Source organism: Pygoscelis adeliae, unplaced genomic scaffold, assembly GCF_000699105.1.
Source record: "Pygoscelis adeliae isolate BGI_AS28 unplaced genomic scaffold, ASM69910v1 Scaffold42, whole genome shotgun sequence".
NCBI classification, from domain to species: domain Eukaryota; kingdom Metazoa; phylum Chordata; class Aves; order Sphenisciformes; family Spheniscidae; genus Pygoscelis; species Pygoscelis adeliae.
The window spans coordinates 5,959,601-5,986,662 of NW_008824283.1; the positions used below are offsets into that span (position 1 = coordinate 5,959,601).

General features: G+C 36.5%; 1 protein-coding gene across 3 annotated transcripts in view; it reads left to right on the forward strand.

The window, feature by feature from the left end:
- Window positions 1-2,782: 2,782 nt before the first annotated feature.
- Window positions 2,783-27,062, forward strand: part of TENM2 (teneurin transmembrane protein 2) — a 563,241-nt gene continuing 538,961 nt past the window's right edge. For all 3 annotated transcript variants that reach the window (XM_009318514.1, XM_009318515.1, XM_009318516.1), the window contains exon 1: window positions 2,783-3,008. In XM_009318514.1, coding sequence (XP_009316789.1) covers window positions 2,783-3,008 — 226 coding nt within the window. The remainder of the gene's footprint in view (window positions 3,009-27,062) is intronic.

Genomic DNA, 27,062 nt, shown 5'->3' on the forward strand with positions numbered 1-27,062 from the left:
TCAGGAATTTTAAACTCAAATTGAATCTCACCATTATTCTCGCTTCACCAAAGCTATCACATTTTACCTTTCCAGGAATACCTTACATAAAGATTTGACTAACAGAGAAGGTGTTTAGCATTGAATTGAAACAGTATTTCAACTGTTTAAGGTAAGTATGAGGAAAATGTGAAACAAGTTTTATAGGAGTGTGTTACAACTTCATTTCGTCGTATTTTAAGCCATGTATGGTGATAGGGTTGTCTGAATTTTAAGAGTAGTTTGTTGACAGTGCTATGGAACTGCTTTTTGCCTGACTGTTTTGTTCATAGACATCCCCAAAGCAGAGTTCAGGATGAGAGAAGAATCTATGAGAATATTTTGTTGCATTTAGGTATATGTATTTAGTCTCAGATGCTTGGGATTTGTTCTCAAAAATCAGAAAAAAAAATCGGAAGAACTGTAATAAATATGAACATGTAACTGAATAAAAACCCCAATAAAAATGTTTTTCAAATTACCTATAATGTTTTTAAGCATCTCTTAAAATTGAGTAAAGTTCAAGAAATAATTGTGTTTTATAATTGTGATATATTGTTATCTTAATTTGATGAAATAGTATTGAACTGGGATCAAAGAGCCAGACATTGTTAATCTAAACAATCATATGTATCTCCGCAAACTTCAAGCAAGTGTTTGTGCCACCAGTGTTAACATGCTTTACAGTTAACGTGCTTTACAGTTTAATAAATATTACAGGCCAAAGAATTGAACTAAATAATTCAGAGATAGAGAAGTCAGCTTAGCCACTAGACGTTCAGAGCGGTGAGAAACAGGAGTGTATATTGAGTCTTCCTTTCTCTTTAATCTAAAAATTCTAAAACTAACTCTCCCAGTTTTAAGTGCTGAATGACTTCTGATTTTGTTTTGGCTTTTCTGTGTGTGTTTTTTTGTGATTTTTGTTTTTTTTGCCCCCCTCTGAAATGTACCATCATAGTTAAAAATAAGAGAAAAAGGAGGAAAAAGTAAGCATGTTTACACTTTTTATCGCTCACAGATTGCAGAGTACCTGTGGGTGGCTTAAAGCAGCTGTTTCTCTTGGTTACCTAACTTTCTTCTTTAAAATATAGAAAGAAAAAACAAAACCCCACAACAAGTCTAAATGTCAGAGTCTAAATGAAGCCAAGAAACCTTTTCTCAAGTTCACTAGCTCCTCTGGCCAAGTACATTTATTCTCTCTTAGGGACATAATATATTCCAGCCAAAAAGCAATGATTTAGCCAATACTTATGCCAATGTTATGACCTCCTCTCCTATGGGTGCAAACAACTACAACAATGAAAGACATGACTGCCTTCTGGGGTTTTTATCATCTTTGCTGGAGTTTGGTACCTTGGTGGCAGAGGCGGCAGGAGGAATCGTACTGTTGAAGTGCTTTGGTAGTTTAAGACTCTGGCCTGAGACCTCTGATTGGTGTAGCTGGCATGCAGGACCTGCTCCTGTTCTGCTGGGTGGGCTTTCAAGTAGGCACCTGAACTGAGAGGGGACAATGGGAAAGAAAATGTCTTCAACTCCCAGCTAAATTTGCGAAAACCATTTCTTCACCTCCTTAGCCACATATAGAAAAGCAGAGGTTTTGTTCCAATTTTTGCTTGTTAGCAAATCTGGGTATTTTTTGTGTGGGAAGATTTCATTTCTAGCAAAAAGTTTTGTCATGAGGATTTCTCAGGACTAGTACAGACCTGCACATAGGATGCCATGAGAGAAAGAGATACGTACAAATACCAACTTGAAATACTTGGTACCCCAGTGGTTAGAGTGCTCATGCTTAGTGTATTTCTTGCTTTCTACAGTATCTTTCATTTTGCAGTTTATGCATGCTAACTGTGCATATATTAAAGTATATATGCCACAGTAAGGGTGTCCTAATTAAGTAGACTGTAAGAATCTATCCCTTTCTGGTCCGGTGAGCAAGAAGATATTTACACAATTTTGAAGAGCTCCAACGGCTGAGATGGATAAACTGGTCACCTTGAGGGATTGTGAAGAAGATCATCTAGTCATGTTCTGTGGTGCCCAAGAGCAGCCAATTCCCAAAGCGTGTTCAGAGAATCATAAAAATGCAGAAATGTCGAGGCTGGAAAGGACCTCTGGAGATACCGGGTCCAACCTTTTGCTGAGAACAGTGCCTTGGATTATGTTATCCAGGGGCAATAAAATCAGTTGCTGCTGCTTGTGAACACATGGTTAAAGGATAATGTACACCTTTGTAATGCATCAGTGCTGAACAGGTATAATCTCCTCTATGCAACTCTCCTGCATGCTTCATTCTTAATTGCAAGCCCTCCTGCAGGAAGAATGGAAATAATTAAGGCTGGTTTGTCTGCTTTTCTTTGTACTGTTGCATAACAGGAAAAAATGTTATTCTGTCAGTTCCGTGTTGTTATCAGTGCTCATTCAAAAATCAAAAGATAACAGTGTTTTTGTATTATCATTATTTTTTAAACTATTCAATGAGATGATAATTTAGATAGAATGCAATTCTCTTACAGCATTTGATTTTCTTCCCCCCACCCATTCAGGTCAATTATTTCAATTTCTGAGGATGCATCATGTGGGTCGTCTCTTTGTTCTCGACCCGTGCCACATTGTTCTTCAAGGATAAGTTAGGGAAAGTAGAATAAAACAAAATGCAATAGCAACGTTGCTCACTCTTTTGTTATCCTTTCCTGTTTTAGGTGTCAGTGACTGACCGCAAATACAAGAGTTACTTTTCTGAAAGCGTCCTACCTGACTTAGAATAATGGATATAAAAGATAGAAGACACCGTTCTCTGACGAGGGGCCGGTGCGGAAAGGAATGTCGCTATACAAGTTCTTCACTGGACAGTGAAGACTGCAGAGTACCAACTCAGAAGTCTTACAGCTCAAGTGAGACACTGAAGGCGTATGATCGTGACACCAGGATGCACTATGGAAATCGAGTTTCTGACCTGGTTCACAGGGAGTCGGATGAGTTTCCAAGACAAGGTATGTTTAAAGTCAGAACTGGTTTCTTTTACAGTAATCCTTGGCACACAATCTCTGTTGCTTGTTAAAGTATACCAGTGTTATAAGGAGTTTTAATGAAAGAGCTGTAGGAGAATGGATGCCATTTTACCATTATTTCAACTGTTTTGTGTTAAGTTAGGAAGTTCTTTGTCTTCTCAGATTTCTGGTACTGTCGGAATTCACTATTTGTAAATGAGGCAAACCAGGATCCACTGTTCAAAACATCTAGTGACCCTTAACCAGATGTTGTATTCGTCGCGGATCTCAGGGTTGGCCAATATGCTAACTTTGTATTTGTTCCCTAGGTTCATTTTAGAAATAATAATGGTATTTTCACCTAAACTTGTCTGTGTCTAACAGAGTACCTGTACTGAAAAGATAACTAAAACACTGTTATGGTAAAAAACCATATGGCCAACTCATTCTTAATTAGGTGCCTCAGAATTCTTTTCCTGTTCTTAACTGCTGTGTAATTGAAATGTGGGAATGGGAATGCTGTTTCTTCTGACTTCATTTTGTCACTGCTTGCCCTTACTGCTTACCCCTGACCTCATAAAAACTGGAAGGAGGAAACCCCTCTAATTACTTTTATAATTGGCTATAATATGTTATCACAGCTTCGAGATCCTAGAACTAATATTTTAAATAACCTGCCTGTGTGAACTTGTGAATGAGGTGAAGTACTCTCTTCTTTTATAAAACGTTCCTCACTTTACATACCTGTTATGTCCAACGAATTAATGAATTAACAATCTAAATGTTTTTAGTTGAAAAAACTGTGATTATGCCTTTGCACTGTACGCACACATAGTTTTACTCTCATTCAGGCATTTATTTGTCTCAATAAATCATAAGTCAGTGTGTTGAAACCATTAGTGAACATTGCTTCATAGGAACAGTGTTTAATCATCTGGTTAACTTGACCAAATAGCCTGATTAAATTGTCATTCAGTCAACAATTAGATATGGTTTTAAAATAAATTACTTGGCTTAGTTTCAGTTGAAGAATTAGATATGGTTTATATCAAGCAAGATATAGGTAGTTTTGAGGCATAAATATATAGCCATTTGTGCCTCTCTCAATGGAAGGTAAATTATCTAGTACATCTTTAATTGCTGAAACTCTACTATTTTATATATGTGCTTGTTAATTGCATATGATAGTTCTCTACTACACATTTCTAATATTGTGACTCAGGAAATTCGAAGTTATCACACTTGTGTGTGGAGATCATTCAATGAAAGGTCATTTTTTTGTACTTGATATCATGTCATGCAACTTGTTCAAAGCATTCTGCCAGCAGTCAGTGTCTGTCTTCACCTTTAAATCAAAATATCTATTAATTAGCATCGCTGATTAAACCCTTGTCTAATCCCTTCTTTTGCTCACATTTGTGTACAGACATTTGGAAGTGTTTGCATTGTGCTTGGTCTATCAAACACCCAGTTCTGTTTTCTGAGGTAATCTCTGTTCTTGTAGGTCTTTCTTTGCTTATAGGTATTTACCTAGAGATAATGCATCAAACTGCAACTAGATCATACGAGCTACTGGAGCCATTTTCACTGTGGTTTGTTCAGCCTTTGTGTACAGGAGTCATCTAAATATTACTTTTCCCTATCTGGATGATTGATGCTTCAGTTCAAGTGCCTCATTTTAGTTTCCAGGTTATTATTCGGCATTTCATGAGGGTGTTCTTTTTCTCTTGATTACTGATTTGACAACTGTTCATCCTCCTTCTGCTCTTAAAGTCTTCTTATCTGCCCTCTTTATGAAGGGGAGTGCAAATTGTCGGTAACTGAATTGAAACGCCCTGAAGATTATTTTTTTTAATTATTTTTTTTTCTCCCTGCTAGTCTGTTTTGTTATGTCTAGATTAATAAAGTTTATTTTAGAGAGACAAAGGAAGTTTTTTGTTAAATAATATGAGCAGTAACTCCTTATTTTCCTGCTTTTGTTAAGTTTAGAAAGCAAATTTCTTTAGAAAGTAAGTCTTTATGATGACTCTTCGTATTTGAATGCTTGGTATCTTTCTAATTGTAAATTTTCTCTGCTGACATGAAATTTGAGGAAATGTGGTAAGTAGATGTAGATTAAGACTTGGTATATGTTCGCACTTTCTACATTAATATTATATGGATAAAAACGTGGTTCATATAGTAGGAAATACCGTTCGTTACATCTTATGCATGCGGTTTCCAGCTGCAGGCATCTAGGAATTTATACATGTAAATTTATTCTAAATTTGAGTGGGTGTTTTGATGGGATTAAATTCTGTAGGAAATAAACATGCTTAAAATAAATAGTCTTTAGAGAATTTTTTATTCTTCTATTATAAAAAAGCTTGACATTTTTTAAGCAATTGTAGATATTTTCCTCAATATTTTGTCTCTTTTGTTTGTAAAGCTATATGCATTTGACTTTTTGAAAAGTATCTGGTTTAACCATGGCACTGGAACGGCTCAAAGCAGTTGTTTTTAGCTGCTGCCTGATCATATGTTACTTGGTTTTGAAAATCTGTTAAGTGTAAGACCATGTTGTGCTACTTCCATTTTTGTTTATGACGGTTCGACAGTGAAATGCTAATAACAAAAACTATATTCAGAGCTCAGAAGTCTGAAACAGATCATCTTGCTTTGCTTTAGTATTTTATTGTCCATCTGTTCTGGCTTGTGTCTCATTCTTCATGAAAAAGCAGGTCTATGAAGTATAAATACCTCTCTAAGCTAGTGTGAATCAAGCATTTGATAGGAAAATTGAATGTTGGTGGAAGGTTAGCTCTGAGAACACAACTTAAAAACTTTGTCATCGTTTGCATGTTTTGAAATAAGCTTTTTGTGCTAATCATTGACAAATGCGCCTACCAAAGAAATTACCTCTTTGTTGTAGATGCTACTTTCTGGTGTGGTATTTGGAAGTTTTGGTATAAAGGCATAAAGGATGACATGACTGTATATTACCTGAAGCACCTTAGTCTGGCATTACTTCTACTGTGCTTTTCCTAAGATGTTTACCTGTAATTTTTCTAAGTAATAAAATTCCCCTTTTAAAGTCTGTTTTTAACGTATCAGTAATAATGTTTGTACAAAGTAATTCAGAATAGGTTTAGTGGTTTTGTGCCAAGCTTATTTTCTGATCATCTTCAAAACAGGTGTTCAGATTCTCAGCTAAAATGACAGGTCCAATGCATGCTTGAGCTGGTAATTTGTCTTAGGTTTTCCCTAATATAGATAGAAACGTATTTGTAATTCAATACCTGCACTGGATATTCATTAGTCACTCGATCTGAAAAATACAGTCCATCAGTGGATCTGAGAGAGCATTCAAACATTACAAGTTTTATTTAAAGTTGAGGAGTCCTGTTTGAATGCTGTATTTTAAGATTAAGAGAAACTTTTCTACTTTCTGCTAGGATATGTCAGAAGCTTGATAATAGTTCTGACACCTCTGAATGTTTGGAACATTTTACAATCTTCTGGTAATATGTGAATTTCTCTATATGCCATGTATTTTTCCACCAAAGAGAACCAATTATCAAACTTCATCATTTTTTTTTTTTAAAGAAAATACCTTCTTTCTGACTTCATCTGCTGATGCAGCATGGTGAAGGTAGATGTCCTTTTAAGGCAAAAAATGAGGATTTTGGAAAACCGTTCTTTAAAGCGGTTGCTCTGAATGGCAACTTTTCTTCAAGTATACTTTGTAACCAAATTGTGCTTAAAAGAACACTCTACTGAGTTGTTAAGAGTTTTAAACTGGGTTTCAAAGGGGTGATTGCAAACCTTACTATTCCAGAGTTGCTCACTAGGCATTCATAGCTCATGGATTTTGTATTTCTGCCTGAGACAAACGCCAGGCTTCAGCAGATGCAAAATTTATTAGCCAATAGTTATACTGAATTGACTGCTTTCTCATTCTCAGGTCAGATCTAGTTTAGCAGTAAATCTCTGCTGTGAAACATTAGAACAACTAGAGTATATGATTGAAGTTATTAAAAATAAGTCTAAAAACCACAATCGTATTAAACTGGACCCAACAGTCTTCTGAAATATTTTGAATTTTTTTACCGCAGTTGAATTGCTTTGTGTATGTCACAGCATCTCTTTTTGTACGACGAGATAATTTCAGTAAAGGACAACGGCCAATACCTTTCTGTATGTCAGCTCAAATTCCATTTTTTATTTTTTTATACTTAAAAACACGTGCTTTTTGTATCCTGTTTAACACTATAGGTATGTTAACGGGAGTTAGAAAAAAGTAGTGACAATGATTATAATAAATCCCTTATAGTGTCCCTTAAGGTTGTCCAGTATTTTTATTAACATCAAATAGAAAATTAAGTTATCACAGTACAATCCTCAGAGAGGGGCACTTGGGAAGTGTCATGCGCTCACTTTTCTTTCACATGAAGTTCTGTTACTATGCCATACTACTCATCATCTCTTGGGTATTTCCTACTGCATCTTTTCTCCATATATATTGAATAGGTTTCTTGAAGAAAAAAGAAGAATATCAACACCACCCCACCCCACCCCCCAACCACAAACCCAAAGCAACCCAAGTCAGTTTGATGAATCCACATTTTATTTTTTACAGCCTACTCTAGGGCAGCTCTGATTGCTGAGAAAAACGAATATTGTTTTATCTTCTTGTTCTTCACATCATAAATCTGTCACCAAATGATTTACTGGGACACATTCGAAGAACCACACTGCAGTAAGAACATTTCATAAGAGGGATTAAGCTTGTTCAGATTTAAAGTTATTGTGGTCAGGTATTCTGTGTTCAGCAATGACTAATGTGCTGCTTTATGGAGGGGATAGTTGCTGTTACAAGTTCTCAGGCTAACTAGACTTTGTCTCACTGCTTGTATTCTCAGTAACACCAAGATGAGATTTTGGTCATCTTGTCATCAAACATGAGTTGTCGTACTCAACTTTTAGGGTCAAATTAGTGTATCCCTTCCAAATGCAACTGAGTTTTACTAATTTTAGTTTTAATATTTCTTTCCAGAACCTATGACCTTTTGAAAATTAAATGTTCTCTATATAGATTCGGATTAAAGACATTAAAGAAAACTTTTTCTCGTTATTCTGGTTAGAGTGGGAGCACATTCTTAGTTTTCCTTTGTCATGTTAGGTTTTGAGTGGCATTCTGCAATATGTTGCTTTGTGGTATATCCATACACTTACATAATCAAACAAAATCCAAGGTAGAGGCAGGTGGCAGAAGCTTAAGGAGGAAGCCCTTAACATGGAATCAGATGTAGGGTAGCTTGTGTGGGGAAAAAGGCCTTGAGGCAAATTTCCTGTTACAACCGGTACACACATGTAACTTGCACTCCTGTTGAGTCAAGATTTGCTTTGCTTTTAAAGGTTACCTGAGAGATATGTGATCCCAGTGCAAAATATTCATTAAAGTGAGACAATTGCATTCAATTTATCTTCTCTAGAAAGCACGGCATTAGTGAGAAATAAAATTTATATTTTAATAGGTATACCTTATTTGATAAAGCAAAGATGTTGAATAAAAACTCCCTCCCCTACCTTCTCACTCCCCAAATCACAAAATATTATATGGTTCTTATTGTTATATGATTTAAAGACATGAAAGCACTTTTCATCTGTGCTTTCATCTGTGTTGATATTGTTAATAATGCAGCTATGTAGCAGCATTACTAGACTAGCAAATAAATAAAAGTACAAACCTTCATAACACCCTTTCCCCAATATGTTTTTAGGAAAGAAAAATGTAAGAAAGTCTAACCCAAAATCTGACATGCCTCCTCTCATTTATACTCTAGCATCAGTCAAGTGGCCTTTTGAGCTGTATTATTAAGATCTGCTGATAAATAGGAATGAAACTAAAACTGTGTATTTAGATCTGAGTAACAATAACATAGAATCAGAAGGAAACCTCTTTAGAAGTGTTTTTTCAGGGAAACATCATGGAATAGACTCACAGTCTTTGGGGTACATCCAAGGTCACATGCATAAATCGTTTCCTCTTGCTCTTTTGTGGTTTGTTTGGGGTTGGTTTTTTTTTTCCTGCTTTTGAGCAGCAAGTTCCCTGATTTGTAAATGGTAGTTTAAATCACTTGTTCTGATAACCTTTTACTTTCCACTTCCCTTTCATTCCCCTTCCATCCTCCTTTCTTGGCGTTTCACCATTTGATATCTTCATACATTGTGACTCAATTTGCTTGGTGTGGTTGGTTGCTCAGACCTGCTGGAACTAACTGCTGAGAAGTCAGACTGTCTAACACAGGCTTGTTGAATGAAGGTGTAACTCTTGCTGTCTTATCTACTTGCCTAGTCGAGCCAGCTTCTAGATCAGCATCTTGGTCGTTAGGAGTCCACTCCTCTGAGAAAGCAGATACTGAATGATGGGAGGTGTATTCCCCCCCAGCAATTCAGAGGTGGCAATCGCAATACAGCATGTTGAAGTATTTCAAATGTCATTGCTATGGAAAGAATGTAATCAACTAGCGAGCTAAATACACAATGTAATCGAGTAAAGTATTACTGGGAATCTTGTTCTAGGTGAACACAATAAAGATGAAGTTGGAGTTTAATAAAATACTGTCTTCTGATACTTTATATAGAGAAGCTATGAGGCTGACAGAGGACTCCAGTAATAATTAACATGACCAGTGCTGAAAAACACAGTACTATTCTAGTATTAATATGCATTTGTAGAATAAACAACAAACGGCTAGACATAACATGTGAATTCTGTGTACACACACCGTTTCTCTCGCGGAATAATTTTTTTATTCTTGACAGTTTCTCTCTAGTGATCATTATTAAAAATCAGCGTTTGTTTACAGTTTAAATTAGAGAATCGGAATGCAGGGATTTCCGATACAAATATATAGGTATGTATATATTTATAATTATATAAATATTATTTATATATTATTTATATATTTAGGCTTTTTTTCTAAACAGTTATTTAGCTTTCAGAAAGAGCTTCTGCTTTTTTTACTGCTGCTGTACTGGACTCCTCATTAGTTGATGATTAAGTTAAACGAGGTTCTATTTTTTTAACCATTTACAAAGTCACATAAACATTATGTAAACTAGATATAAAAGGATAACTTCCAAAAAGTAGACATTATCAATTCATGTAGTTAGTGCACACTGTGAATAAAAGAAATTTTAAAAAACCCATAGGTCTACTCTAGAATAGGCTACCATTTTAATGCAAATACCTTTTCAAAAGCACTTCAAAATTAAGAGGAATTATACTTCCTATACTTTATCGTTACAAATTTGTATCAAGCAAAAAGATCTTGTGCTTCAAAATAGACGAGTAGTGTTTGCTTGCCTCATAATGCTAGGGCCTAACTGAATGTTGAAGAAAACCTATTCTTTGTATACTTTTTTCTCCTCATCCCTTTGCTCCGCTATGTAATAGAAGTCTAAGACTTTGGATACTGAAATAATAACTTTTGATCCTATAAATCCTTCTTCATTTTCTCATGCACACACGTGCACACACTCTTCCAAGAAGTTTGTAATATTTAGGCACATCCATGTGGATGCTCTTTCTCATATTAAAATCCATCATAAAGGGAAATTATGTACTCCAAGGAGATGAAATAATATTTTTCTTTTTAAGATAAGATACTCTAAATGAAAATACTTACTTCTTGATTAATCCTACTAACAAAAATGGCTAACTTGTGCAAATTCTGCAAATATTCCTCCTTCTCTGGGTTCTTGTCTTCAGAAGGATCTGCGGTTTAACAATGATATTTTTTAGGGTGTATTTTCCAGCAAGAGGAGTTTGCAGAGGAGGCTGATTACTTGTGAGTGTTCTCAAACTGATGAAAGGAAGAAACTCAGATGCTTTTCTAATACACCTATTACCATGAAAATCTCAGATTTAAAAAGCTTTTACCCTTATCTGGGTTTGCATTGGGCATCTTTGTCCCTGCATCCTAGGCATGTACCAGAAAATTAGTCTTTAGAAGTCGTGTAGTCCAGAATTTGCATTGGTGAGTATTGTTTTGTTTCTGCTGTGAACTTGGGAACCCCTCTAAAGCTTGTTTTCTGGTAAAGGGAAATTAGGCCATTTGCTTCTCCTCCTTTCTTATAACACAGGAAGAAAGAAATATTTAAATAAAATGGAAATCCATAAATTTTAAACTGACAAAAGACATTTATTTTGGATTATACATTGTTGAACTCTCTGATAGCAGATGTTTTTAAGATCCACATCTTCAGAAAAATAAGGAAAGGATTAGACATTTGTATATTTTTGGAGTGTGTGGAAGATGGGTTGGGCACCAGAGTGTATGCACTGCTCCAATGCACAAGTCAGTTTTCAGCTCAAATGCATTGGGAACAGGTTTTAGGTGTTTATTGTGTTTATTCTGTAATTGTCTTTTACACCTTTTTTTTTTCCCCACGTTCTTTTGAAATATCTTACTATTGTTAGGGACTAAATTCTAGACTCAGTGGACAACTGGTTGGTCTGTGGTGATGATTACTATGTTTATATTTGTTTTCTTGTCTGTGTTTGTTCTCCTAATACCTCAAATGGATTATATGATTTTTAGAAACTTTTCAAATATTGTGACTGGACCCAAATACACACAGTTTACTTAGTAAGAAAAACATAAGGAAACTTTCAAACAAACAAACAAACAAAAAACCCCACCATCCAAAACTCATTTTCTTCCTTAGAGAACCATGGACGTTTTGGAGTTGGGTCAAAGTGCTGATGACCAATTCACTTAAAGCCTATAAATGGGAATCAAAATTGGTAGAAAAGAAAAAGAGAAGCAAGTATGATTGGTTAAGCAGGGCCCAGCATTTTTTATTTGTTCTTTTTGTTTTATATTATTTGTCTCTGGATTCAGAGTTTAAGGTCAGAAGTCCTACCAGTTATCTTGTTTCACCTCCTATCCAGTTGCTCATTAACTTTCATCAGATTATTTCTGCATTGATCCCAGTAATCTGTCCTTGAATGAAGCACATTCTGGAGTCTTGAAAACATCAATAGGCAGAAAATCCATCGTTTCCACTGTCTGGCAGCGTCTGTGGGAAGTCAGCCTCCATCTTAAAAGCAGATGCCAGCTTCTCTTTGGGTTTTGGAAACTGGCTTTAGTTGCTAGCCATTAGGTCTGGTGATTCTGTTTTATTGGAACGCCCACAATATCCAATGTTTTTTCTTTACAGATTCAATTAGGTGCTGCAGTTAAGCCAGTTGTCTTTTCTATGAGCTCTATCTATGAGTGTCTATCCATGTATGTATGTATCTAGGTAGAGCTCTTCAGGCATCTGCCTGTATAGTGTCTGTCATGAATTCAGATTTGTTGCTCATTTCTAAGCCTTTTCCTATCTTTCAGTTTTTCTCTAAAGGAAGCAAAATGTACCATAGCAATGCCATATATGCCTCAGTGACATGGATAAAGACATGTTGAAGAGACAGTGACATGTATAAAGATAGCCCTTTCATACTACTTTTATGTTTGTAAGTCCAAACTCCAAATTAGCTTTTTCTGGTAGCAGTCAGTTCCTGTTGAGATGCTGGTCCTTCAAGGTTCCTAAATTTTTTCAGAGTCTGGATAGCCAACTAGACAAAATAGCATGCAGATATTTTTGTATATTGCTATTTTTTTTATATGAATGCTTAGCTGGAAGTGTCTTACAGTGAATGCAAAAGTACGTGTCTGTGAATGTAGACCATATTGGAAACAGAGATTTACTGTCCCAAAGCGTAATGCTTACTCAGCCATCTGATGAGATTTGAGCACTAAACAGTTTGAGAGGGATGCATAAAGCTGTTTTATTACAAGATGCTGTTATGAATTGTAGCAGCTTTCCTTATGTTATACTGCTGTTGCCAAACAAGTTACATGAATGTAAGCAGTTTTATTTGTAATTACTTGCTTACGTTTCCTTAGAATATTTGGGTTATAGCTGTTTGTGATTCCTACTCCTCCGCTGGTGGCAATCCCTACATCCTGTTTAATTCAGAATCAAAAGATATCTTTTAAAACTGTTTGGAGAAAAGCCTCTCTGAGGAATGCTGTTTCTTATACGTGATATAGAATGTGTCTCAGATGTTTGTATGTGTGTGTGATAGAACCTTGTTAAGATGCATGCAGAAAGCTTATACAGGAAAACTCAAAAAAACAGTTCTTTGTTTCTTCCTTCTGCAGTGAAAAGTAAGAGATTTCATTTTAGCTGAATTTGAGCAAGTCCAGAAAATGGAGGGAGGAATTACCCGCCTAAAGAAATGTTATGGAAAACACAGTAGTTAAGAACTAGGCTATTTTCTAAATTTTAGTCAAAAACTGGATGTTACAAACTGACACTTGAAAATGTTCTTGACATAACACTAAAAGCAGTGCCTGTTGTCTTGCTTATGATTCTGTTCTCTGAGCTCTGTGTAACTACCATCATGTTCGACAATGCTAGTTAGCTCTGTTTTCCTTATGACAAACAAATGTTTTCACAATCAGTACTTTCACAAAGTAAGATACTTGCTTGAAGTAGATTACAAGAGAAGAACAGTTTGATCATCAGTACTGAAATATCTCTTCAGTGCAGTTTGTCCGGTGTGATTTTGAAAGTCAAACTTTGGTCTTCTGTTGATTACCATGCAAAATGCTTTTTCAGCTTAATAAAAATTTTGCTTGGAAGATCTTACTGATATCCATCCTGTTCTATTCCTTGCATTGCTTCCTTTATTCTAGTTATCAGCCGAGGTATGCCTTGCCACTCCTAGTATTGTAAATATCTTTTAGCTGCATGCACGTCACTGTCCTAGTCCTTCTTTCCTTATCAGCTCATTTATCCACTCTTAAGTTCTGAATCTTGATAGTTGCTGTCACTGTGTTTCTTCTCTTAGCGAATCTTTTGAATGTATTGATATGTGACCTAAACTTCATGGAAACCTTCATGTATGGTAGGATTACACAAAGAGCTACAGCTGAGGTTTTTTGGTTTGCCAGTTCCACCAGCTGTTGTAAAATGTAAAGAAATGTCTAATGTTAAGAAAATTTAAACAAATATCCAACATCAGTAGTATTTTTTCCAGTATTCCATGTGAAAAAGGTAGAATAGCATTTGATCAGTTTTTACCTAGAAATTAGCAAGTTGTGTGCTGACTGCTGTCTAGAAAGAAGTTTAAATTCTGATTATATGAAATAGCAAGTGCTCAGTTGCAGGGTGACTCAGTTCAGTACAACTTTGTCTTCTCAAATACACTAATCACTCCAGTTTTTATAAATATTGGAGTAAAAAATATCAATATTTTAGGTTTTACTACTTAAGCCAGAGGCAATGTTAAGGCCAATAATTAAAAAAAAAAAAAAAAAAAAAGAGACCATCGTGTAGAACAAGTTGCATAAATGTCATTCCCTCAAGCAAATGGCCCATTCTGTGGTAACTGTTCTAGCATAGTATTCTAGTTTTTTTGTATTACTTCTAGTAGAATACTGTGTTTTAAAGATGGCAGTTTAAGCTGACATATTACATATTATAAATATCATATTAATATTTCAAATTATGTAGTTACAGGACCAAAAAAACTTCTTGTCATATTCCATTCGATTTCATAGCAATATTCAGTAGTCTCTTGGAGTTTTCCTATCTGTAAGATAGGCATTTGAACAGTATTGAAGCAAAGCGAAAATAGTGCTTAATCTCTGTGGGAAACTATTACCTTCAATGAAAACTATTCACAATGTGCTAAAAGTTTACGACACAAAAAGTGATAATCTGGATGTCATTCTTGCTTAAGTAATCCTACCAAAGAGGTGTGGAGGGTAGTAATAGTCAGATACTTTCTTGTTTTGGGAGTTTGGGTTTTAGTTTCTAACTAGTCTGCCAAATTTGGTGCAATTATATTTTGGCACTAATTTTAAAATCATGACAGTGAATAAAATTTTGTGTATGGATATGCAACTCAGTGTGTGTGCTCCTATTAAGTTTTTTTCTAAATTCTTACAAACACAAAAATAAAACTCGTAAGACATTATTACCAATATCTGCTTCAAGCAGTGAATTTATAAAGTAGATTGTTAATAATATGAGGAATGATATATCACAGCTGTAATGCTGTGTCTTCCAAAGTTAATGAACAGTTACAATTTTCATAATGAAAAATTAAAATAAGGTTAAAGTGGTTTATAAGACTGCCTACAGATCTAGCAGCAGTATAATTAGAAGAAAGAACATTAAATTTGAGGGACTTGGAAATATATATTATCTAGTATTGATAGAGGACTAAAATCCTGTACTTGTGTTTAGGATTGTTTGAATGTGGGCGATTCAACCAGAACACAGCACAGAAAAATGAAATGTTATTTGCTCTCTGAAATCACTGTGTACACAACAGATTGTGGTTTTAGATGTCTGCAGTACTTCAGTTATGTGATTCTCTCTTGTTGACTCAGTGCAAAAATCTCTCATCTGTGTTTGCCCATTTCTCTACCATTTCTTAAGTAAAATGAACCTTTGTGCTTGTTTTTACTATTAACAAACTGTAATGAAGCTTTTGTTACTGCGCATTGCCTATTCTGGGGTAATTGCAACAAAGCAACGCAGAAGAGGTGCTGGCTTAGTATTTAAGGTCTTTTCGGAAAAAGTCCACTACCCACAACTGTTTGCCTTTGAGAGACCGTATTGCACAGGTAAGGCTTAGCTTGATTTTTAGAATTGACCCTTAAAGAAAACATCTAGCTTCCATGATGACATTCAGCTTCAAACCACAAGAAGCTGCTATGACATGTTTTCCGTGTTCTTGCGTTGCCCCGAGTGTCAGTGCAGGGGTGGGATGTGTGTTGCGCGGTTGGAAGCTGTGAAACTGCCTTCTCTTCCCACAAGTGTTTGCCCAGGCGGGAGGTTGGGGAGACTCCACTACATGTAGGGAAGCTTTGAGAGGTTGGCAGCATAGAAACCGAGACGAGCATTGTAATACCGCACTTCCCTGAATGTGTTTTTTCATTGTGTGTAATCCAGAATGACTGTAATTGAGAGTATATTTGGAATAAGCAGGCTTTGTGGTTATCAAATATGTCAGCTTTGCTTTTTATGTTTATATGTCGGCTTTCTAACTCTTATAAGCTGTTATTGCATGACAGACTCCTCCATCTTAAATTCAGTCTCTTAAATTCATCTTCTTCCTTCATTTTTTTGACAGCATAACAATGTTATACCTTGATCCAAGTATATCTATCCCTCACAGGGGGTTTTCTGTGTGGCAGTTTTTTTATGGACATCACTACAGTAGACAGAGCAGTCCTTGTTAATAAAATTCCTCTGAAATACTGTTTTAGAGTGAATTTTCTGTTGATCTGTGTGTTTCCTTATTTCTACAGCTTGCAAAAACATGATGGGATAGGATTTATCTAATTTTTCTCCAGTATCTCTTTTACTGCTGAGGATCTCAGTATCCAGTTTAAGAAAATGTATACCAAAAAAAATTTCAGAAGTGTGGCAACCTATCCTCTTACCATACAGATGTGGTATTTATAAAACAGAAGCTTTGGCATTATAAAACGTGATGATCATCTGTAGAACAAGATGGGGTATCTGTGCATAGGAACAACTTAGAATAAATAGAATGACTTGGCCGATTAAAGAAACCCAAAATTAGGAGGTGATTTTCACAGTTGTAATATTGTGTTGTAAAATATACAAATATTGTTTAATAGTCCTGATTCAGTTATTGAATCTAAAGTATCAATTTGCTCAGCTGTTCAGCTGTGGAGTAGTGGATTGCGAGAATAGGAATTTAATTTAGATTCAAATTTGTTTTCTTGAAAATTATGATTTTTCCTAAAATATAGTGGTTTTGAATGCTATTCTAATAATATTTTAATTACCCCAGCATCACTATTTTTGTATCCTCATTGTTTAAGCTATAGTATAGTTGGAGAGGATGAAGTTGACACTCTTTTTCTCCCTCTTTCTCTTCATATCTTCCAGATAACCCAGAAATTACAGTAGTTAGTGTATTTGTCAGGCATGGGAAAGACTTCTATACTTGTGTTCGCACCAGGAATGTGCAAACATTAAACAAATGGCTCAAATTGGTAGAGATTTACCTTAGAGCCTCTTCATGTGACTTAAATAACGTTCTGCAAGAGAGAAGATATGGTAGCATATAAAAAAATGCTGTTACCAAAATGCACAGTAAATTTCCACAAAATGATTGAATAAATTAAGGCCCTGGACATATTTATGGTACTGTTTTTCAGAATAGGAATTAAAATCTATGTCTCTGGAGGTCAAATGACTATTTAGCAAGGAAACAGACTCGTAGTTATTGGTAGCATCAGTGAATATCAAGTATGCTTTTTTAAAATAAGTAGTATGGTACATAGTATGTTTCAAGCCTACATTAAGTCCAGCAGTATAACTTACTTGGAGCTATGCTTATACAATATGCCTGAAAAAATGCCAAATTGTTTAGTTTACATTAATCTCATTCATATCTAATGAGATGTTTAAAATACGTACTTAATTTATTGTTTGCTCATGTAAGAGAAATTCTCTCCTCCAGAGATGACAAATCTAAAGGCCTTTATCACTTCAGCTTTCAAGACAGAGGGTGAAGTTGAGCTAAATCTCTGCACAAACTTTACCTTCCTACAGCCTTTTTATTAAAAGATATTTTTCTGTTGTCAGCAGCTCTGAGAAGAGAGTATTGTGGTTTAATTCTGCATACGATCTTTGGCAGCCACAAACCTCCCCCTGCTCAAAAAACCAAAGGAAATCTGTTAGCAGTTTGGGCACCTAAAGCAATAAGTAGACCGTGTTGCGTAGGAGGGCAAACTGTAGATCCTTATCATTTAACTTCCTCCTGTTCCACTTAAAAACACCTTTGTACGGACTATCTTAAATTTCTGATGACTCGAGGTTGTAAATTAACATACAGCATAATCTGAAATGCAGATGAGGGGAGAGAGGGCACTTGTGGAAAGTGGCTTCTTGTCTTACTGTCAAGGAGACTGTTATGCTTGAAGTTTTATATTTCTGCTGAAATCTGTAGATATTTTTGGATATGCAGGTGGTAGAGTGTGTCTGTTAAATTTTCTAGTTCTTTTTTCTCTCAAGGAATTCTTTGCAAGAATCTTTAGATTCTTAGCAAAATATTTTCAATGCATTTGTGTTTTTTCTTTTTTCTCTGCGTTTACCAACCAATGACATGATTTTCTCATGTTGGTTGTCCTTTCTTAAGGACTCCTAACCTGTGCAGAATGATACTGGTAAATAAAGGCTTTTAAAATCCCGGAAAAAAATTTTCTAGTGAAGCTAAATGAAGTGGCAGTATCTTCAATGTTGAAAAGGCAAGGTAAATTTTGAGATATGAGGATTGATACGGAAGAGAGTTACCAAGATAAAGAGAAGTTGAATAAGGCTAGTCAGGAGCAATGCTGAAAGAGGGCTAAAGGAAGAAAAGTATCATTATGGGCTTTAGGGTGCTAACTCTGGACAGAAGCAGCAAGAAGATAAAGCATTAGGAAATTTTTGGAACTGGCTCTTATCTGGAAAGTTTTATCAATAAAATGGCCATCCTTACCATGGAGAGAACTGGAAATATGACTTTGCAAAATAGCCTGGAAGGAGGTAAAAGGTAAGATGGTATCAATTGGCATCGCTCTGTACAGCTTGGGAGCATCAGCTGGTGGTGATGATACAAGACTGGGTTTTGCTTCTTGCCTACATAGTAGAATTGCTATGGACAACATTAAAATAGATCTGTGGGAAGCCAATAGCATGGCTGTAGATGGAGGCAGTACCCAGGAAGTACAAACACTACACTCAGGGAAGTGATCGTGCCCCTGTACTCGGCACTGGTGAGGCCGCACCTCAAATACTGTGTTCAGTTTTGGGCCCCTCACTACAAGAAGGACATCGAGGTGCTGGAGCGTGTCCAGAGAAGGGCAACGAAGCTGGTGAAGGGTTTGGAGAACAAGTCTTATGAGGAGCGGCTGAGGGAGCTGGGGTTGTTTAGCCTGGAGAAAAGGAGGCTGAGGGGAGACCTCATCGCTCTCTACAACTCCCTGAAAGGAGGCTGTAGCGAGGTGGGTGTCGGTCTCTTCTCCCAAGTAACTGGCGAAAGGACGAGAGGAAATGGCCTCAAGTTGCACCAGGGGAGGTTTAGATTGGACGTGAGGAAAAATGTCTTTACTGAAAGAGTGGTTAAACATTGGAACAGGCTGCCCAGGGAAGTGGTTGAGTCACCATCCCTGGAGGTATTTAAAAGACGGGTAGATGAGGCGCTTAGGGACATGGTTTAGTGGGCATGGTGGTGTTGGGTTGACGGTTGGACTCGATGATCTTAGAGGTCTTTTCCAACCTTAATGATTCTATGATTCTACCGCGAAGCTCATCAGGACATACATACTTTCAGCAGTATAGGCAAATGCTGCTGTAACCCTGCTTACCTTCACACTCCTGTTGGATCCTCCTCTTCCATTATCTGCAGTATGTTTCCATTTTGGGAAGTGGAAGCCAGGAAAGCAGATCGTGTATTCTACAACCTGGGAAGCGTTATCTGACAATGTCAGGAGAAGGACAGAAGGGGGGAGGGTATGTTCCCAGAGGTTTCCATGGACCAAGCCCAGAAGAGGTTATGAGTGGTGGTGGCAAATATAATGGGTGTTCATACTTCTGAATCTTTCTCTGCTCTTGTTGCTTAGTGCATATGGCACAACTGATGCTTAAGGTTGGCTGAAACGTAGGTGGTTGGCTTTATTTACATGAAGGTGACGTGACTGAACTGCTTTTAGCATTCCTTCCTTTCTTCTTCAGCTTGTGAGTTTCTAATTTAACGAGGGCTAATGAGCTTTTTCAAATGATCTTGCTACCAGCTCTCTTAAATTGTCATTTGGCTTTTTGTGTTAATTTGGAAAAAATAGTGCAAAATGCCTTTCCTAAAACCTTAAGAAATTTTCTCCTCGTACAGACCCTTTTTAGTAATTCCTGAGTTCCGTGGTGTCCTTTAAGAAGTATTTAGGCTACAAATATAAATACTGTCTCAGCTCTTGAGGGAAGAAGCCTCTTAAATTCGTATTGCCATATAGTTGTTGTTTATTGTTTCAAAACCACAGACTGACTGAAGGAAAAATCAATGGAGTAACTGGGACTCGCTCTGAAATACAGTGATAGTCAGGTCCATATTTATATGGGATACCTAATGTGCAAGATTTCACGATAACCCTATGTTACACATACAATTGTCACAATAAAACATAGATTTAACACAGCAGGCTTTGCCTATAATTGCAAGAGTGCTCTAACAGACGGGAATCAGAGAAAGCATTATCTGAGAGGAGGGATGAGGCACAAGCAAATGACTTGCCCAGAATCCACAACTCGCACAGTGGCGTGCTGAGACCGGTTTTGCAGGTGTGAATGGCAGGGTACCTTGGCATGGGCTGTGGGACAGGTGAGTGGTTGCTGGCATCTTGGAAAGCAGTTCTTCTACCTAACTAAGTAGAGTTCAGAAAAAAAGCTTTCCTTATTAACTGTGAATTAATTAGATCATTAAATAAGAATTTAGGAGGAATGCTCAACTGTTGAACAGAATCAAATGTTTTGCTAGCACTATGTGTCTTTTCCAGTTTTTGTCAACCAACAATGCATTAATATTATAGAAAATTGAGGAATTAAAATATCAAAATATTATGAAGTAGGGCTGATGATTCCACCTTCCAGGTCATTGTATGTTTATTTTGTAGGATAGATATAGCTAAAAGTGCTAGACTACTAAGTGGCATGCTAAAATACCAATACATTAAAATGCTCTGAACATACAAGTTGATCTGCTGAAGTTGCCCATTGGGGGAACACCAATTTGAAGACAAGTTTTTTTGGTTTTGTAGCCAGATGAAGTTTTGACACATCCTGCTGACAGGTAAAAAGACCATGATGTTTATATTATTTGGAGATTATTTTTTGGCTGTTTTCCAGAACAAATCATAGTAAGACTTTCAAAAGCAATTTGGATCAAAAAGTAAATTGGAGACTGGAAAAGGACAAATGGCATAAATAAAGCAAAGATCACAAAACAATGAGTAATTGAAATGCTGTATGTATTTACCCTGCTGAAGTTTGCTGATGATACCAAACTGAGTGGGGAAGCGGGCACTTCGGAAGGGAGAGCCACCCTGCAGGAAGAGCTGGATAGGCTGGAAGAGTGGGCTAACAAGAACCTTATGAAGTTCAACAAGGACAAGTGTAAGGTTTGCACCTGGGAAAAATATAATCCAGGAGTGCAGCACAGGCTGGGATCTACCCAGCTGGGGAGCAGCTCTGTGGAAAGGGACCTGGGGGTCCTGGTGGACGAGCAGCTCAATACGAGTGAACGGTGTGCTGCTGCGGCAAAGCAAGCCAACAGGACGCTGGGTTGCATCAACAAGGGCATCAGCAGCAGAGATAAAGAAGTCATCATCCCACTCTACTCGGTGCTTGTCAGGCCACACCTGGAATACTGTGTTCAGTTTTGGTTCCCCCTATGCAAAAAAGATGTGCACAGGCTGGAGAGGGTCCAGGGAAGGGCCACAGAGATGATCAAAGGACTGGGAAGCCTGCCACATGAGGAAAGGCTGAGGGAACCGGGTTTGTTCAGCCTTGAGAAAAGAAGGCTTAGGGGAGACCTTATCACCATGTTCCAGTATTTAAAGGGTGGCTGCAAAGAAGGTGGAGACTCCCTTTTTACCAGGAGTCACATGGAAAAGGCGAGGGGTAATGGGTACAAGTTACTCCTGGGGAGATTCCCATTGGACACAGGAGGAAAATTTTTCACAATGAGAACAATCAGCCATTGCAATAATCTCCCCAGGGAAGTGGTGGATTCCCCAACATTGGACACTTTTGAGATTCCGCTGGACAGGGTGCTGGGCCATCTTGTCTAGACCGTGCTTTTGCCAAGAGAGGTTGGACCAGATGGTCCTTGAGGTCCCTTCCAACCTGGTATTCTATGATTTTTACATCAATATTTTGTCACTGTGTTTTATCAGCTTCAAAGGTTCAGTGTCTTTTTAAAAGACTATGATCTGGGAGCGTGTTATTCTTTAGCAGGATAAGGATATCTGGGATCACCTGACACCCTTTATAGAGTTTAGGATTTTTTATTTGTTGTTTAAATTTCCAAGTGCATTTAAAAATACAGTATGAATTCACATATAATGATAAGCAACATAAAAATGAATTTTATGAGAGCGCTGTTGGGAGTGGAAGTGTGTACTGGTTGGTGGACAAATATTTTTTTTTTTCCCCAAAAAAAAGCAATTTGTGAAGAATATGTTTAAAGATGTTTTTTAGAGAACTTCAGTGCAGATCTAAATTAATATAGTACTGAGACCAAACAAATACCAAGGTACCTGAGTTTATTGGAGGCAGAGTTAGTGTGTGGTGCAAGATTAGGTGCTGTTCTCAAGCTCAGGCAATGCTGAACTCAACAGGCAGTGTTTGCATAGACTTCCATGGATTTTGAATTGCTCTTGTGGTATCATCTTTCCCCACCTAAGTTGTTTTTTTTTTCCCCACAATCCATATTTGTCATGTCTGTGACTGAACTCAGTGACACTAATTCAGAGCTTGAAGTACCCCACTGCTGCAGGGCCTATAGCTAGAATGGTGCCTTTTTTTCTTTTTTTTTTTTTTTCCCCTAACCCTTAATAATTAATAGCCATGGTTTATCTGAGTTCACTGTAAAAAGCAGCCATTTTAATTTTTACAGTTTTCATTATGACGTTATTAATGCTTGCTTACAATGATTTTGTGACTGTTTGGCCACCACTATTTTTCATGTATTTGAATGCTCTGTTCACTTTACAGTTCTCCTGCGTTGGGGCTGTGTATAAAGCAACTGTCACTTTGCTAATGTGAAGTGAAATTTCATGTCAGCAGGGCAATCATATGCTAAGCTTGGTTTTATTTGTTCCAGAAGAATGTAATATATTATTCTCTTAGGTAGTGTACAAACATTTGAAATGTATTAATAATGGAACTTTTATATAAATCTGTAAGATGCAGATGACATTTTTCTCTGATTTAGGATTATTACAAGCTAAGAGTAATTTTTCAACTACAGTTCCCCACAGTACTGTATTTAGAAGCACCAAAATGCATTCATATCATAGCTTTATTTATATAATTGTGTTTATTATTTATTTTATATAGACATCAGTCTTACCTTCAGAAAACAAATATGATGGTACTTTCCAACAATGAGCATTTATTTACTTAGAATGTAAATTTTACTTTCAGAGCTTTTTTATTAGAAAGGAAGAAAAGCAAACTGATTATTATGAACTATAAAATTATTCAGTACTGATTTTATTAACCAGTAGATAATCCGGGGCACTTTAAGGTGCAATTCTTTTTTCATCTTTTTAACAGGCCTCTAAACGATAATGAACTTGTCTGATGTGCATGTTAATTTGTGGTGAAAGGTGGTAAATGAGAAGAGTTATCCAAGATTTAAAGTCTAAGGAAAACAACTTGAAATGCATCTACTTCATCTTTTATGTAGCTGAAAATGATATAAAATGGAAGAAGACAAAGACTCAGTTGAATGCTTAAGTGACAAATGTGTACGTTTTAAGCAATTCATAGGGTTTTTTCCTGAAGAGAACAAAAGCTAAGATTACATATGTCATACTGATGTACCAAATCCTATTTAAATAATTATGAGATGTTTAAATTTTGTTATTTTTTATCTTACTCTAAGTCACGTATTATACCATTGGGATAAATTATGTTGGTTCATTCCAATTTTACAGACAAAGTGCATGAGAAAAAAATTAAGTGAGTTGCTTAGGGGCATGGGTAACATTGTAAGCAGAAAAGAGAAAAAAAAAATCTTTGCACTTAGATTAGTAATACATTTTTATTTATATTAGCTAATATTTTCACTGTTGTTTTTTTCCTTCCTTATCTATTGTCTATGTAGCATGTATTCTTAACTAATCAAAAATTATTTTGATTCTAAGCAAACTTCTCTGATTAGTGAAACTTCAAGCCATCCATCACAAGGGAGAATTTCGCTTCAGTCAATTCCATGTCTTGCCTTCATCTAATTTTCTAGTGTTTCTGGCAAATACATATTGCCTTTATCCATCACAGAAATGTAATAATCATTTAGAAAAATAAAGCTTAGAGTGCTTTATTTGTTGTTACCAAATAGAATTTAAAAATATGAAGGTGAAGTCAAAGACATGCTTTTACTGGGTTTTATTAACATAGGAATTACTCATGTTCAAGCAGTTTGACAGCTTTATTAATATAATTTATTTAATAAAGAAGCCTGACACTGCTGAGTTGGGAAGAACAAAAGATAGTCAAAGAAATGGGAAAGGTAGGCTTCAAGAGACACAATAGTGGAGGCTGAGTGAGGACTCTCACACCTTAGATGTGAAAAATGAGCTGAACTTGCCAAAATTTTTAGGAATCATCTAGCTCTGACTTATAAGCGGGAATAAGATCTCAGAGGTCAGTGATAACCATGTCTTTCACTGTGAATCAAAGTCCATTTTCTCACTGCGGTGACTGCTCAAAAAATACAAATGCTACTTGACTGAGCATGTTGTAAGAAGACTTTTGCCTTGCTGGCTAAACCCAGTATTCACTATGCAGGATCTTTTCCAGAGATAGGATTTTTTGCTGATTCTCTGAGTGATACTCTAAATGAAAATCTACCACAGTCTCCATTATAGTAATATTCTCTTACTTATTAGTGTCCTGTGGTGTCAGGAGATCTAATCGTAAATCAGCTTTCCATTGGGAAAAGGCATCAGGCAAAATGCAGGCCCTGAGCTGAGCATGGATGTCCTTGCATCACGAGAGAAGAAAAAAGACAGTGTTTAACATGGCACGGATATGGCCACTTTCACACTTGGAAGCCCTAGCACAAGTATTTCAGCCACCCTCTTGGTCTAAATCTGAGGGATTTTTCTTATTCTAGCAGATGAGCGCTTCTGTGGTTGAAGTGCAGAAGGAAAATTGTTTCAAGTATGCTGTTGTGGTCACTTGATCCTTTGCAATACTATTATTGATAACAACTTACATTGCTTGTGCCAGTATAATTTGCAGTCCCGTGTGCAGTATTTACACTGTTTAGCAAAAAATGAAGTAGCTAAGACTCCAGACTGGCTTATGCAGATTATTCCATCCTTCTAAGCAATGTAAATCTTGCATTGGATTCATTAAAAACCTGAAACGATGATTTTCTGTTTTTCTGAAATTCAGGGTGCATCTCACTGTCAAAAATAAATATTCCTTTTAGAGACTTATCTAGCCAACCTTGATTTAAAAAATAAAGTTAAAATGCAGGGTTTGTGGTGATGGTGTGCTTTGGCCAATAATCCTTCTAAGTCTTCAGGCAAGCACTCGGTTAAGAGCTCTGTTTTCCTATCTGTAATATAGAGAGTAATGATAGGAGTTTCTTCTCTGTGTGGTGCTTCAGTATATTTGCAAAGCATGATGTAGCTTAAATATGGGCAGTGCTAAATATACATGCATAGCTTATATGTGTGGTGGCCAGCCTCATCAGTCTCTGAAGAACAGGAGTTTCTTTATCCACCCATTTATATTGAGAAAGCAAGAAAATATCAGTTACCTTCAGGTAACTGTAAAATGCAGGATAAAGTCTGTAGAATTCATGGAACTTTAGAAAAAATGCATGCAAGAAGTATTTTAAATTCCAGGTAATTTTAAACGTACATGGTTAAACAAAACAATCCCATCCATACATAATCTGAGTAACTTAAAAATCTCTTCATAAAAGTTGAAACATTTTATATGGAGACAATGCTTGTAATTATCGGTGCCTCAAAAAAAATTAAACTATAGGTGTATCTAAAGGAAGACACTGAGGAAAAAAATAACTATAGGAGTTTAAAATAGTACTTAAACTGTATTAATTCACTTTGTGGGCACTCTTATTCAGAATTTTAGTGACCTTACTTCAGTTTCATGAGTTGATTTTTGGAAGCCATCAAAGTAAAGGTATTACATTTCTAAAATCGGAGTTCATATAGGTATATTTATTAGTGTAATCTTAAAATTTTGTTCTTAACATTTCTGGATTTGTGCAGTTAAATTCGTACCCAGACATATTTATATAGATAATTCAGTTTTGTAACAACTTTGGCTATCAAGTATTTTAAGGTAGCGATCCAATGCAGGAGTCCCAACAGAAGTCAAGCTCCCGTTCCCATGTCACAGTCGTGGCTGCAAATGATGTTCAGCTACAGAACTGATATCACAGAGTGAGAGGGGTGAATATTTTGTTCAGGAGCTTCTAAATAATAGTGAGATATGTTCTGAGTAAAACTAAATGTTCTGTATAAATAAGCACTTCAATGGCACTGTTCTATGAAGAATATGTGTTCTGACCTATTTCATGAGACATTTGGTGATGATTTTTTTTCTATTCAGAACAGGTGTAGCAAAAACAAGAAACCTAAACCAGAGTTCTCTGTCATGCCCTTTACACTGTAATTTACCATTAGTTTCTCTTCTAGTCTGGAAAAAAAGCTTGTTACTATTCCAGTTTGGAGGTGCCATTAACAAATTTAGGTCCAAGGGTCACCGTCTCTTTTCAATTCATGTACATGAAGCAGAAGGAATCGAGGCACATCTGATACCATCTAGATCCAGTCCTACATTAGTTTTGACTTGCGTGTAATACGGTTTCCAGTTCACAGCAGCCATTAGCCTATTCTTTCCTGGCCGTGAAACTGCGTCGCGGTGAAGACGAGGCTGTGGTAGTAGGGTACAGAAGTTAAGTTTCTGGTTTAATACTGAGCTCCCTTCCTTTTCTATCTTGAACCATACCTTTCATGTTATATGTAAGTGGTATGTTGTGTATCATTATTTGTGTTTTCTGATGAACTGGACCAATAGACTGGAATTATGCAGCTGCTTTTTCCAGTCTTTCTTATGATGGAATTATATTTTCCTTGTGCTTTCAGTTTTCTGATGGACAGGGCTATGACTGTTTCAGTCCTAATGATGAATGTGATATAGCTGGTCACAACACGACTATTTCTATACCAC